This window comes from Spea bombifrons, chromosome 11, assembly GCF_027358695.1.
Source record: "Spea bombifrons isolate aSpeBom1 chromosome 11, aSpeBom1.2.pri, whole genome shotgun sequence".
In the NCBI taxonomy this organism is placed as follows: Eukaryota; Metazoa; Chordata; class Amphibia; order Anura; family Pelobatidae; genus Spea; species Spea bombifrons.
The window spans coordinates 38,295,619-38,309,648 of NC_071097.1; the positions used below are offsets into that span (position 1 = coordinate 38,295,619).

Consider the following 14,030-nt stretch of genomic DNA (forward strand, 5'->3'; position numbering starts at 1 on the left):
CAGCCATCGCAGGCCTCTGAAAGCCTCGGCCGCCGCTGAATGGCCCTTTAATGCCGCAGCACGCTGCTTTCGCTGACACATGGACATTTTATTCATTTTTCTCTCCTTGAAGGTGGTAAATATGATTGCCGTTTTTGTCCATTTTTATTGCAAATGAAACAGAGTTCAAATTGTTTTGCCCGACGCGTCGGCCTTGGACCGCTGCCACGCGCTAATGCAGACGCCCCACCGGGAGCCCGATTCCCCAGGACTCTGTTAAATCGTCCAGCTGTAGACGTTTCAAAGATAGAAACATAAAGAAGTTGGCTTTTTGAGCCGGTTTGTCTGCTGCATGCGCAGCCTCAGCTCTTCCCTTTATCTGCAGAACGTTCGGCGATCCGAGAATCTGCTAAATGAAGTCTAATCGCCGCGGGAAACGCGCAGAAAACTGATCCCGGCTGGTGACGGCCTTTTGGGCTTTTATTTGTGTTAAATTCATATTACCTTAATGAATGTCCTCGAGGGGCCGACACCGGCCGTTATTTTTAAACGATCCTTGTTCTGGCCGCTCTCTGATTTCTTTCCGGGTTTTGGCTGCCGCGCTCATGGAGTCCTCTCCATCCCTCACTCTTTTCCAGGGATTTCGGTATAAACCCCATGTACCCCCGACATGTATTATAAATCTCAGGGCTCACTGTGTGGCCCCCGGGTTGGGTTCTTGAGCTGCAGGGGGTCTTATCATGGGATCCCCCGGTCCTGCACGGTGATCTGTGGAGCTTCGCTTCCCAGACATTGCCCTAGAAGCCGCTCATGGCTCGGCCCCCCAAATGCCCCACGAGACTGGCGAGGTATTTAAAGCAGTGGTTCTCAACCTTCCCAATGCCGCGACCCTTTAATACAGTTCCTCATGTTGTGGTGACCCCCAACCATAAAATTATGTAATTATATATTGTGAAATATGTGTTTTCCGATGGTCTTAGGCGACCCCTCTGAAAGGGTCGTTCGACCTCCAAAGGGGTTGCGACCCACAGGTTGAGAACCGCTGATTTAAAGGACATTTGCTGATCAGACGCGACCCATGAAAGATTCCGTAAAATGTGGTGATTTATGACACCGAAAGGTAGAAACGCAGAATGTGACAGCAGATAAGAGCCGTCGGCCCGTCAGCCGCTCAGCGAGGTTACAGCTGCCGCTGTCAAACCGGGATGGAATCTTCGTTTTATCGGGTTGATGATCATTCACCGGGCAGAATATACGGGGCGAATGGTTGGGGTATAAGGGTAATTATTATATATTACAGGGACCGCTTCCGTGGTCAGGGTGCAGATACCCTTTGTACAGCGCTACGGAATACGGTGGCGCTATATAAAACAAATAATAAGATGCGACGTCAGAGAACGGCCGCAGCGCTCCTAGAGTTGTGTAAAAGCACTCAGCGTCCTCCTCCTGAAATGGCCTTTTTTGTTTTTGTTTTAACCTTAAAGTTCTGCCTCTTGCCCCTTAACTTTCTATCTGCATGGCCCAGGGGCACGGGCTCAGGGCACCTAGGTGCCAAGTAGGGAGGTGGCCCGTGGGGTCATGTAACACACATCATGTGACCCTGCAGTAGTAGTGTGCCAGCTTGGAGGGAGAGTGCGAGCTGCAGTGAAGACAGGGCTCCGTAAGAGGGAGCAGGGGAGGAGAGCTGGCAAGCTTCACGGGTGATGGGAGAGGGAGTGTGTGTAGGTACGGTGGCAGAGTGCGTGTGTGACTGTATGGTGTCAGCGTGGGTCTTATTGTACGAGGGTAGACTGTGTAGCTGACTGGAGGGGAGGAGGTAGTGTGCGTATGTACGTGTTATGGTGTTAGCATATGTATGGGGTTTTTTGGGGGGCGAGGGGGCATCGAAGAAATACTGCACCCAGGGGGCCACTAACACTCCTGACATGGCCAATCATTGTACATGTGTTAATGTCTGAAAATTGCTCTCCGCTTCTGTGACCGACATGGTTAATTCAGAAACCAATACTTACTGGATTGTCGTTAAAATAATATTTACCCACCATGCACCTGTCCTGTTACAATTTGGAACTCGTGTTATTGGCGCAGATATTTGAGGAGGAAAACGAATCATATGGTTAATGTTATGTTTATTAGATGCCTACAGACTTGAGCTTTGCTGGATGATGTCACCCCCCCATGATGTCACACACACTATTCTCTCCGCTCCCCCTTTAGTCCAGTCCCGCAGGGATTTCCTGCTCTGAGATCGTACAGCCTTGAGTTAAAGTATGTTAGGGGCAGAAAAACCATTGATAAAATACTGATAACCTCAACATGACATTCTGGACGCACAAGCCACGCACATTCCAATAAACAGGAGATTTTAATGATTCGTTTGAAAATGAGAGGTTTTTGACAAGTTTCGGAATAATACATTTGCCAAAGCGCTTTAACTACATTTCCTCTCTTCTTCAGGTCCGTGGAGACCTTGGGCTTTGTCGGGAAGCAGCTGGACTCCGAGTCAGACGTCTCCTCGCAAACCAGCGACGCTAAAACTCAGGGAGCGGATGCAGAAGACGGCAGCCGAGGGAACAAGAAAGCAGGAGAGGCAAACAGCTCGAGCTGCTGAGGGGTTTCAGATTATGACTTCAGTCCCTTTTTTACAATCTAAAAAGAAATGGCTGCACCGAGACGGCGAGGTTCGGGGGACGATGTTCCTGATGAGGTTCGGGGGAGATGACACGAGAGACAAAAGCACAAGACGTCTGAGGAGCTTCTGGGAGCAGCAAGGTTATCCAGTGCAAAGGCTATAAAATGGTCTTATCTCCATGGCAACCCTTGGAATGGTCCATTCATCAGGGGAAGAGCTTTTTGTCCATTTTAACCGTCTTCTGCCCTCATAGTCTGAGCGACAGGCGTGCTCGAATGTGTCATGTACACCATGCACCCAAAATACATGCTTACACATCAGAACAGTTCAATTAGAAGATGATTAACAGGGGCCATTTATATGGAAGCATGCATTACATACACGCCACACGGCTACGTCATGCTTCCCTGACACGCTGCTCGCCATGCGCTGCTGAGGCGCCTCCGCACCGTATCATGATATGCGCCACTCCAACCCCGTCGTGCCCTGTTAACCTGCCATGGCCTAGCGCATCATGCTAACCCGCTGTGGCTGTCAGACGGTCCCCTCCAGGAACGTTTCCGGCTCCGCTGAGGAAATGGTTTTAATCAAATATGCACAAAACAAAAAAAAAGCGCATTTGTATTTCCATGTGAAAGGGGTGTGAATTGTTTGGTTGTAACGTATATGAGTGCCGTGTATCTGTTTGGTGACGATTCAATGCTTGTGATTTTAAAATTAAAGAGATGACAATTTGGGTCTTTTTTTATTCCAATACATAACGGATGCCATTTAAACCCAGTGAATCGCTCACCTCAGTGGCATTGCAGGGGTTACAGTGACTGCGCTGGGCCCTTCAGTCTGATTGGCCCCTCTTTGCTTGCGCATATTATTTCAAGTGACATTCTAACACCGTGTGCCTTAATGCTTATGATAGCCAAGAGGACCCTTTAAATTATTACCCCCCCCACACACTGTATAAAAGCTTTCAGTAGACTCCTCCCATTTGTACCCTTTTCCCTACCCCCAACTCCTTGGCTGAGCACATCCAGCTTGGCAGCGTGCATGCGTGACATACTCAGCACCGACCAGCACCATTTTAAATTGAATTTAGTGCCGGAGAGTCTCTTTTGGGTAAAAATACTTTGATGTAGTGGGGGGATGAGGCGATATACGGCTGTACAGCGTGACAGAGCCCCCAATGTTTAGGCCTGGTTATTGTTATACTTTAGACAGTATACGTCATCTGCAAATTGAGTGGGGTCGGGAACCTTAGTGAATAAGCCCCATAACCATGGAAACGGACTGTTTAGGGTATGTTTCTAAGACTCGTGGAGGATAAATCTGTTCTGAGGACTTTCTTTCTCCATTGCTGCCCTGGACTCTCGTTGCTCCGGCTAATTTGTGTCCTCCTACCCCCTGCTGGGGCATTCGTCCTCACGCGGAGCAGAGCTGAGAGAAGACAGCATGGCGCTGTGTGTGCCCAGGGTGCCCGCCCGCCTCAGTTCATCCTCTATCGCCAGCAGACGGTTGTATTTCATGGTCCTTTCCCCACGCAGCAGACCTCCCAGCATGATGAAGCTCGCGCCGAGCCCGACGGCCTAGGAGAAAAGCGCAGACTCGCCATTAATTTAATCAACGAAAGAGTTTAGCATCCTGGGTCACGGCTCTGATCCAACCCAGGGGGACAGGAAGGGGAACCGGAAAGGGTTAAGGGGCGGACTGAAGAAATATGTCTTCTCACGTGCCTGCGCAGGTTGCTGGGGATATGGTAACGCAGCGCAAGCACCCAGGGGCCGTCTATGGACTGCCGTGTGCTTTAGGTCTGTATTTTACAGCACTGAACCCCCTCACAGGAGGAACCCCCATGGGCAGAGTTTGTGGGGCTCCACTGAAACATGAGGCTCTGCCGCCACGGGAGCTAGCACTCAACACAAGGCTCACGCGTAATACGAGATTTCTGGAGGTCTGGGTCATAAGCAGGACAAAAAGGGCTTATCTTGTAAATTTTTTTGATAAGCATTTTTGTGTGCGCTCCACACCTCTGATAACGCACCGTTATAGAAATTCAGCCACGGGGGCACATTTTGGGGACGTTGAATATTAACGCAGAAAGGGGGCTGGAATTATCCGCAGATTTGCGCTGAATTTCATAATTTGAAAAAGTGAGACTCGACAAACCCTGTGTACCGGGACCTGTTGTTTGGGGTCCATATTAGTGTTATATTATATATTATATTATATATAGAGATATAATATATATAATATATATGGGTGTGGCATTTACCAGATCCGAGAGGCTGTCCCCGACGATCTCCTGCTCGGCGCATGCTAACACTGCCATCCGTCCATCGCCTAAAAAACACGCAAAATGTAAATGTTTTGAAACCATAAAACGGCAAATAGTAGTCTCGCGTCTCTACCCGTCACACGTTTATTTTCCTCTCATTTACCTTTTGAAATCAATAAACTGCAGCCCCCATTGCTGATGTGGCAGCTTCTGCCTACTGACCCAAGGGCCCCAAAATGGAATTTGGAATTAAAAAGGAATATGCTCCATTAATGCCCCCCTCTGCCTTATCAGGGTCTGGCTGTGGGTGAAGCGCCTGTGATTTGGAGGCTGTGAATATAACGGCTTTTCAGGGGTAACAGTATTTTGATGCCGGCTACCCCTAAGCCCAGATCCCCCCCCCCCACCGCTCACCTTCAATGAGCCTGAAGAGGTCCAGGAGGTCCGTAATCGTGGTTTCCCCCGCGTGTTTGAGGACGACGCCGCCGACCGCTGGAATCTTAAGGTTTCCGTCTTCCAGGAACTTGGAGACCGGTTTAGATCCGACATCCGCCAAAACGTGACAGCGGGAGGCGAGAGTGTCGCTCAGCTTCTGCCACTGCGGAGCGTCCTGATCAAAAACAGGTTAATGACAAATACAGCAAGAAAATGGACTAAAAAAAGGTGACTGAAAAATACACAGCTTTACATAAGCTTTCGGGATCTCAGAGGCCTCTTCTTCAGGTAGAATGATGAAAAGGTTATATAACTTTACACCTTTTTTCTGTTTTGGCCTCAAAAAAGTATCAGTTTCTACTCTTAAAACGAACCCTCATTCCGCAGCCCGAATGAGAACCTCATGAGTTAAAATCTTGCGTGAAAATATTCGGAAAAATCGAATGAAGGGAAATTCTCCCGAGGCGCGCGGAGAGTCCCCCGCCATATTCCGGGGAAATAACATTCATTTATGGGAAACATCTGAAATTCAATGGTTACAATGGTGTGAAGAGCTGCGATGTTCTAGAAGATAAATGAAGCTGCTAATTAGCTGCACCCACAGATGGTTCGTTAGCGCGCAGCCGTTATACAGACTCAACAATAGCATATACTGCCGCTTTCTGACGCAAAGCTCCGAACCAAGACAGTGGCTGCGCCCCTGCGCGGGGAGGGAGTTAACCACTTCTTGCCTGTTCAAAACATCGGAGTGACCTTGATGTTGCTCCCCCAGGTGAGAATCACTGGATCAGATTTATTGCCCTGAAGTATTTACTAAGGCGAGTCTGCAGAACCCACATCCGGCATAGACTTTCCCTGCCGTGTTCTCTGCTTTGCTCCTATTTATTGCCTCTCACCAAGTCAATGGGCGCTTGCTGTGTTTAGTGAGATGGAAATCTCCTGCTTGGGGGTGACCCTCTCCTAATGAAAGCTCTAGAGAGAATGAAACTCTGATCCCTGGCTTAGCAGAACATGCGCAAACACAGCTCAGAATGCGCAGGACCTCGGGCCATTCATATTCCAATGAAACATAGAAGCTGCCAGCAGAGCCGACCCATCTCAGACTCAACCCTTAATCAGTCGTCGGAGCCGGATGTCTATCCCATGCATGTTTAATACCCTCCCTGTGTTACCCTCTACCACTTCTGCTGGGAGGCTGCTCTACTTGCATATCACCCTCTTAGTAAAGTAAAAGTTCCTTCCATTCCACCTCAGCCTCTGACCCTCTAGTGTTAGATTCTTTGTCCCCCTCAATTGCCTCTCTCCCCCCAGCCAGACATAATAAGCTCTCTCAGTTCTTCCCGATCATTTTTATCCAGCAAACCATTCCCATTATAGTTGCCCTCGTCTGAATCCTCTCCAGAATGTCCATATCCTTCTGAAGATGGGACCTACAGAACTGCACCCACTACTCTAGGTGAAGTCTGAGCAGAGATCTGTAAAGTTGCAGAGTGACCTCCCTCTAATGCCCCTCGTTGTACCCTTTTGCTTTTCCTCCCCTCTGCTAGTCTTTAAGTCCTCAGAAATAATCCCCCACCCGAGCCCCTCTCTTCCAGTGTCTATGACAGCACAGGGACCCCCAATGCTAGCGGTGCGGGTCGAGCGTCGCGGGCCGAGCGGTGCGGGTCGCGGGCCGAGCGGTGCGGGTCGCTTGCTTCTTCCTTCGTACGGCTAGCAGGTCGCTAATCGCTGGCACAGGAGTAAGTTCTGGATCCTGTAGAAATTTCCCATCATGGTTCCCGCGCTCCACATCCAGACAGAGGTGTCGGCGGTCACATAGGGTGACTTCACCAACAGTCCATGCGCAGCCTGAGTTTCTATCGCAGACCAAACAGCTCTTATCTACCGCCATACTCCGCCCATCACACCTTTAGCTCAGATGCAGCTGGGAAACGGGTTTAACCCCAAATCCCTACATTACCCAAGATTTCTGAACAATTCATATTTTAAAACTTTAGGCAAATGAAAGCACAGCTCTCACCTCTTTTCTGAGCGGGTCGAGTAAAGCACAAACGGAGGGGTATTTGTTTATTAAATCCAAATACAAGGCGACCATCTCATCGGGAGTCTTGAACGTTCCACTTACTACCTCGTATCTGCCTTTGCTCTAAGAAAATATGCAAATTTTCCAATAAATTGAATTAAACATCAGTCATGGGAACGCATTAGAGCCGACGCCAGGTCGGTGGCAATAAATTAAACAAATCTGTTAAAAGTAACATTTTTCATTAAAAAGGCTACTTACATAGTCCATTAATTCATGGGCAGCACAATTGAGCGCCAAATACAGGTCTGTCCCCAGTTCTAGAGCGAGATGTTCACAGGCTTCACGGATTATGGCCAGAGGTTGATCTACGAGGTCGCATCCTAATACCAGGCAGCCGAGCGACGACACATTCTTAATAAACAACTGCGGGAATTAAGAGTAAAGACATCACTCAGACGGCACAAACTAAAAGCCGCCGACGGGTCTATTAACAGACACAACGGGCTCTCCGATTCATTTAGCAACCTGACATTCCTAAAAGAAACGCCGGCAAAGTGCTTGCTGCCGGTCTGACGATCACCCCATAAAACTACAACCAAAGCCGAATCCAAATGTTCTGCACTTAAAAGAGGAGATCGGGCCGGCCTCAGACAAATCCAAGACAATCAATGCCCTCTCCATTGGAGGCACATCTTCAGGGGCTTTAATAAGAAACCAGGGTGGGCATCATTACCTTCAAATATGTGTCTCCCTGGCAATAGGACAAATTTAGCATTGGGGGTCCCTGTGCTGTTAGTGACATCAGAACAGAGGGACTTGGGGGTAATTATGTCTGAGGACTCAAAAGGTAAGCGGTTAATGCAATAAAGAAAGGAGGTTGCTGAGGGTATAGTGAGGGGCATTAGCAGAAGAAAGAGGGAGTAGTGGGAACACATCTAGAGACCCCATTCCAGAAGGATATTAGCATTCTAGAGAGAGGAGACAAATAAAGTAGGGAATGGTTTGCAGGATGAATTTTATCAGGAAAGACTGAGGGGACTCCATATGTCCGGCTTGGAGGAGGGAAGAGAGAGAGGGAATGAGCGAGAGAAGAGACGCTGGGGATGGGGCATTCACAGCTTTTTGCATCAATTAGATTAATACATAATTCTAGATCGTTTCATACGTGACACCTACTGGGACCAACTGTGCATACCATTCCCGCAGGTCACTTACCCCTGGTTTGGAGGTCTCCGCAGGTCACTTACCCCTGCTTTGGAGGTCCCCGCAGGTCACTTACCCCTGCTTTGGAGGTCCCCACAGGTCACTTACCCCTGCTTTGGAGGTCCCCGCAGGTCACTTACCCCTGCTTTGGAGGTCCCGCTCAGCTGCTTTGCCACTTGGTGTTGGAGGGAGAGAACCATGTCAAGGCTCTAGACACAAAATGATCATAAGGGTCAGTATTTGGTGTGGAACCCACGGTCACCGTGCAGATGTAACCCTTTGATCACTTATCTTTTTTTTTCGGTTTAAAGGAATTAAGTCTTTTTTTATTCTTTATGAGTTTACAGCCAATGAGCTATACATAGAATGTAACGTGCATCATATGGGGATAACCCGATCACCTGCAGCACGTCGTAGCTAAGCGAGGAAGCGCGTTATATACGCAGGCGACTCGTTACCTCGTGCAGCGGGCGTCCTGGCTTCGGGATCACAATCACTTCTTTCATGAGGTTCAGTTTGCCGGGAGACGATTTCCCGCAGCTCAGCACGGATATCATGGGTATCGGGACAGTAAATGTTGTAGGCATCAGCTGGCAGAACGAGAGAAAAGAAGGGGGTGATGGAGGCATCTGCCATGGGAGGATTAGCGGGCAGATAGAGCGGGCAAACTCAGCCAATGATGTCACGGTCCGGGAGTATTATGAGGCTTATTTCATCATGATAGACATTCTTTATCGAGGTTCAGATCCGGGTTCAGAGTGCTGAATTGGCGCATTTATTTCCCCTTCCATATTTACATTACATTTATTTCAAGATGCCAACAGATTGTATTAATGGCAGAATTCTGCAAATAGAGGTGGGCAAAAAATTCAGACATGGCGACTCCTGCAGGACAGATGAAGGACTTTTGACACCTCCAGGGGCCGTTGATATGATTGGGGCAGTTCTTACATCACACTGTTATTAATGACTGATGGAAAGCCTTTTTCACTGCCCTGGCAATGTTTGTGATTTAACTCTGTAACAAGCCTAAAGAGAAGCCCTACATTGACTCGAAAGTTTGCACTCTAATTCTACTCAGTCAATAAAGACATGACAGTGACATTTTCTTATTGTTTATTGTCTGTTCCAGACATGCAGGAAGATAAAGCCATTGTGTGTTTATCTAAAGGGCCAAGATAGGCGGGTGAAGCTCAGCTCAACCTGCCCCCATTATTTACTTAACGTTAAGGATGTAAAATTCTACCAACAGACATTTCATCCACGCATCGGTGTCCAAACGCACTGAAAATCCAAAGAAAAACTACCTGCTCGTTCTTCAGGGCAGCGACGTGCAAATACAAAGGGCTTTCTCTGAGAACTGCGCTGCTGCGAGCTACGGCCAGAGATACCGCTCCGATGGCGAGACCACCACATACTGCCTGCTCAGGGGGGTCTGGAGGAGGAATAGGCATCTCCCCTGCAGCCATCTTTCTACCTGAAGAGAATAATGGATATTTTATTTATTTCATCAAAACAAGAGCTATACTTTTTATACAGGTGCCATTCAGATGCCTGATTGCTGAGGGGTTCAAAGCACCAAAAACATCTCCTGTTTTCTAAGAATTAAGTAAAAATCGATAACTTCCGTGGGGAGGGTGTTGGTTTTAGCCCAGATAAAAATGGATCTATTATTGTTATTATTCATTAGTATGCAATTAACGTGTCTTTACTGACCTTTGGAACTTGCCCTTTTCTTGCTGGACTTCGGCGATACGCGGGGGGATGACGGAGACGGAGTTTCCAAAGGAGCCGCTTCCTTTCCCTGCATTTCTGATTCTGCTTCTTTTCTTTTTGGCTTAAAATATTCCCTAAAAAAAAAAAAAAAAAAAAAAAAAAAAGTTACCGAAACGGATTATATCCAATAAAATGTATGTGACAGCACCCGGGTGTATATATCTGTGCCGTGTGACAGCACCCGGGTGTATATATCTGTGCCGTGTGACAGCGACCGGGTGTATATATCTGTGCCGTGTGACAGCACCCGGGTGTATATATCTGTGCCGTGTGACAGCACCCGGGTGTATATATCTGTGCCGTGTGACAGCGACCGGGTGTATATATCTGTGCCGTGTGACAGCGACCGGGTGTATATATCTGTGCCGTGTGACAGCACCCGGGTGTATATATCTGTGCCGTGTGACAGCACCCGGGTGTATATATCTGTGCCGTGTGACAGCACCAGGGTGTATATATCTGTGCCGTGTGACAGCGACCGGGTGTATATATCTGTGCCGTGTGACAGCGACCGGGTGTATATATCTGTGCCGTGTGACAGCACCCGGGTGTATATATCTGTGCCGTGTGACAGCACCCGGGTGTATATATCTGTGCCGTGTGACAGCACCCGGGTGTATATATCTGTGCCGTGTGACAGCACCCGGGTGTATATATCTGTGCCGTGTGACAGCGACCGGGTGTATATATCTGTGCCGTGTGACAGCGACCGGGTGTATATATCTGTGCCGTGTGACAGCACCCGGGTGTATATATCTGTGCCGTGTGACAGCGACCGGGTGTATATATCTGTGCCGTGTGACAGCACCTGGGTGTATATATCTGTGCCGTGTGACAGCACCCGGGTGTATATATCTGTGCCGTGTGACAGCACCCGGGTGTATATATCTGTGCCGTGTGACAGCACCCGGGTGTATATATCTGTGCCGTGTGACAGCACCCGGGTGTATATATCTGTGCCGTGTGACAGCACCCGGGTGTATATATCTGTGCCGTGTGACAGCGACCGGGTGTATATATCTGTGCCGTGTGACAGCACCCGGGTGTATATATCTGTGCCGTGTGACAGCACCCGGGTGTATATATCTGTGCCGTGTGACAGTGACCGGTGTATATATCTGTGCCGTGTGACAGCACTCGGGTGTATATATCTGTGCCGTGTGACAGCACCTGGGTGTATATATCTGTGCCGTGTGACAGCGACCGGGTGTATATATCTGTGCCGTGTGACAGCACCCGGGTGTATATATCTGTGCCGTGTGACAGCACCTGGGTGTATATATCTGTGCCGTGTGACAGCGACCGGGTGTATATATCTGTGCCGTGTGACAGCGCCTAGTGCTGAGTGTCTAGTTGTGTTGGTGTGAGTGTCTGTGTTATTGTTGCGTGTGTGTTTGTCGCCTGCTTTTGCATGTTTGCCACATGTTTATTCACAGCTCTTTGTAAAATGATTAATTTGTGGTTTCATTTGAAAATGTCTTTTGTGATCAATCCCGAGTTTATTTCACCCCGGAAAGCGGGGGAACTCGTGAGGAACGCGCTCTGTGTGTTTATGGCCGATCTGTATCGTCCTACCTTAGCAGATGGTCGATCTTGGACTGCTCGTCGGGGGATATTCCTTTAATCAGGGGGCCGATGTCATGTTTTATCCACTCCAGGGCTGTGTCCACAGACTTACGCTTTTCATTTTCAGGAACTGCTTCAGAGATGCCGGCTGCGGATATCTTCTGCAAACAACATAAAACCCTAAGAATAAACATGAAGAGCAGCAACACATCCCGGGACCCGGCTCCCAAAATGCCGCCGTTACCCGTCGCGTTTCTCAAGGCTTTACCTGCATTCCCATCGTGTGTGGAGAACGTGGAGCCCGAGGCGGCATCTACACCCCGACGCCATCGTCTCAGGAAACGATTTGCCCCCGGCCTGAACGCTGCCACCCTCCCCGTAAGCGCCGCCTTCTCCTCCCGACGCAGATAACCGATTTTCTGTACCTTATCTACATTCTTTACGGTGCAGCAAACGCCAACTTCCAGAGCGGGATTTCCTGATCCGTCCAGAACGTTCCGACCATCGATGGCACAGATCGTCGGCGTCTTGGCGAGCCGCGCCAGGTCCTCGGCCTCAAAGAGAAAGAACTTACACTTTATCACTAAACAGCAGCAAACGGCTCCATCGTCACCGGGCCGGGGAATAAAACAAATAGACGTAAAGAACAGAATACGGTCCCCGCGCAAGACGTTCCGGAACATTCCGGGCCGGGGGATAAAAAAAATAGACGTAAAGAACAGAATACCGTCCCCGCGCAAGACGTTCCGGAACATTCCGGGCCGGGGGATAAAACAAATAGACGTAAAGAACAGAATACGGTCCTCCCCATAAGATACTCCGGAACGTTCCGGGCCAGACAAAGATCTGTATGTGTTACAAGTCGGTTTATCGGTGAGAAATAACTTTCTTAGATAGTTTTAATAATAAATATTGGGGTGTTATAGGGGTAAATCCAAACCCAGACCGGATTACTGAGGGGGCGCAGGGGGTGTCTGCTCACGCAGGGGGCCACCTATCATTAGCGGTATTTATCTAATTGTGGGGTCATCGGGGGTTTTTCTTCACCTCCTGTGTTGCAGGGGGCTTTTCTCCACCCTGGGGTTCTATATCCGCTCCCCAGGGGGTCCTGGTATTTGCCCAGGTTACAGGGAATATTCCTCCTCCCGGGGTCCCGTATTACGGGGGGGGGGGTATTTATCAATCCCAGGGTGTAATAAAGGGTATTTATCCACCCCCGGGGCGCTATGGCGCATTCAGGTCTCACCAGGTAGCCGTACACATCACCCGGGGCCCGGCGGAGCGCGCTGTTCAGGGCCAGTTCCAGCCTCTCCGGCAGCCTTAGGGATCGGTAAAACTCGGCAGCCTCCTGCCTCAGCTCGTAGTGCTGCCGGGGGTCCCGGGACGGGCTCGCCGAATCGAAGCTCATGACTCCGGGCAGCAGACGGTGAGAGACCTCGGTGACTTCTGCCGGTTGCCAGGCAGCGAGTTTCGCTTCCTGGTTGCTAAGGAACGTGGGAGAGGGATTCTGGGTACAGGCTATCGCTCGGAGGGGTGCCGGTAATTCCGTGAAGCGGATGTCGGAAATTACGCAGATTGCGCGATCGGTGCTAACGGAGAGCCGCGGGAGATTACTGTATACTCCCGCAATGCCCTAAAAGCCGGGATTTTACGCTGTCTCCGCTAACTTCCCGCCTAACGAGGTGAATACAAACCAACTGCCCGTGTTTGGCCAGTCCCTCTCCAAAATCCCTGATGCCCCTCTCTCCTCCCCGATACCCCTCCCCCTCGGTGCCCCTTTCCATACATGAGAACTCTCTGGCTACTTGGAGCCCCCCTTGTGTTCCGCTAATGTCTTGGGGCGCTTGCCATGTTTTGAGGGGTTAATGGCTGAGTGTTGGGTTATTTTGAGGGGTTAATGGCTGTGTGTTGGGTTATATTGAGGAGTTAAAGATATAATAACATATTTACAGAAATGTGAGGGGCGCACTCGCTTTTGGGACATACTGTATAAATATATATATATATCATATGGCTGATCATTATATATATATATATATGTGTGTATATATATCGTATGGCCGATCATTATATATATATATATATATATATATATATATATATATGTGTGTATATATATCGTATGGCCGATCATTATATATATA

General features: G+C 49.0%; 2 protein-coding genes across 3 annotated transcripts in view; one reads left to right on the plus strand and one right to left on the minus strand.

Moving 5' to 3' along the window:
• Positions 1-2,639, plus strand: part of SHTN1 (shootin 1) — a 41,774-nt gene extending 39,135 nt beyond the window's left edge. For both annotated transcript variants that reach the window (XM_053451356.1, XM_053451357.1), the window contains one exon: positions 2,437-2,639. In XM_053451356.1, coding sequence (XP_053307331.1) covers positions 2,437-2,590 — 154 coding nt within the window. In that variant the 3' untranslated portion in view covers positions 2,591-2,639. The remainder of the gene's footprint in view (positions 1-2,436) is intronic.
• Positions 2,640-3,843: 1,204 nt separating this feature from the next.
• ENO4 (enolase 4) lies at positions 3,844-13,329 on the minus strand. Its single transcript, XM_053451358.1, has 12 exons — positions 13,133-13,329; positions 12,312-12,440; positions 11,896-12,047; positions 10,261-10,394; positions 9,852-10,021; positions 9,003-9,134; positions 8,685-8,753; positions 7,600-7,752; positions 7,336-7,461; positions 5,295-5,490; positions 4,878-4,945; positions 3,844-4,191 (listed from the first exon to the last, which is right to left on the minus strand). Exons 1-12 carry the CDS (start codon positions 13,292-13,294, stop codon positions 4,003-4,005), a joined length of 1,680 nt encoding a protein of 559 aa, XP_053307333.1. The 5' UTR covers positions 13,295-13,329; the 3' UTR covers positions 3,844-4,002.
• Between the last annotated feature and the right edge of the window lie 701 nt (positions 13,330-14,030).

Bases quoted from the DNA above. Each gene is read 5' to 3' on its own strand.
- ENO4 (XM_053451358.1), bottom strand. From the start codon at position 13,294: ATGAGCTTCGATTCGGCGAGCCCGTCCCGGGACCCCCGGCAGCACTAC. The intron at 5,491-7,335 runs GTGAGAGCTGTG...GTTTTTGATCAG, and splicing joins TCGACCCGCTCAGAAAAGAG to GACGCTCCGCAGTGGCAGAA. The intron at 4,192-4,877 runs GTAAATGCCACA...CTTTTCTCCTAG, and splicing joins GGGACAGCCTCTCGGATCTG to GCCGTCGGGCTCGGCGCGAG.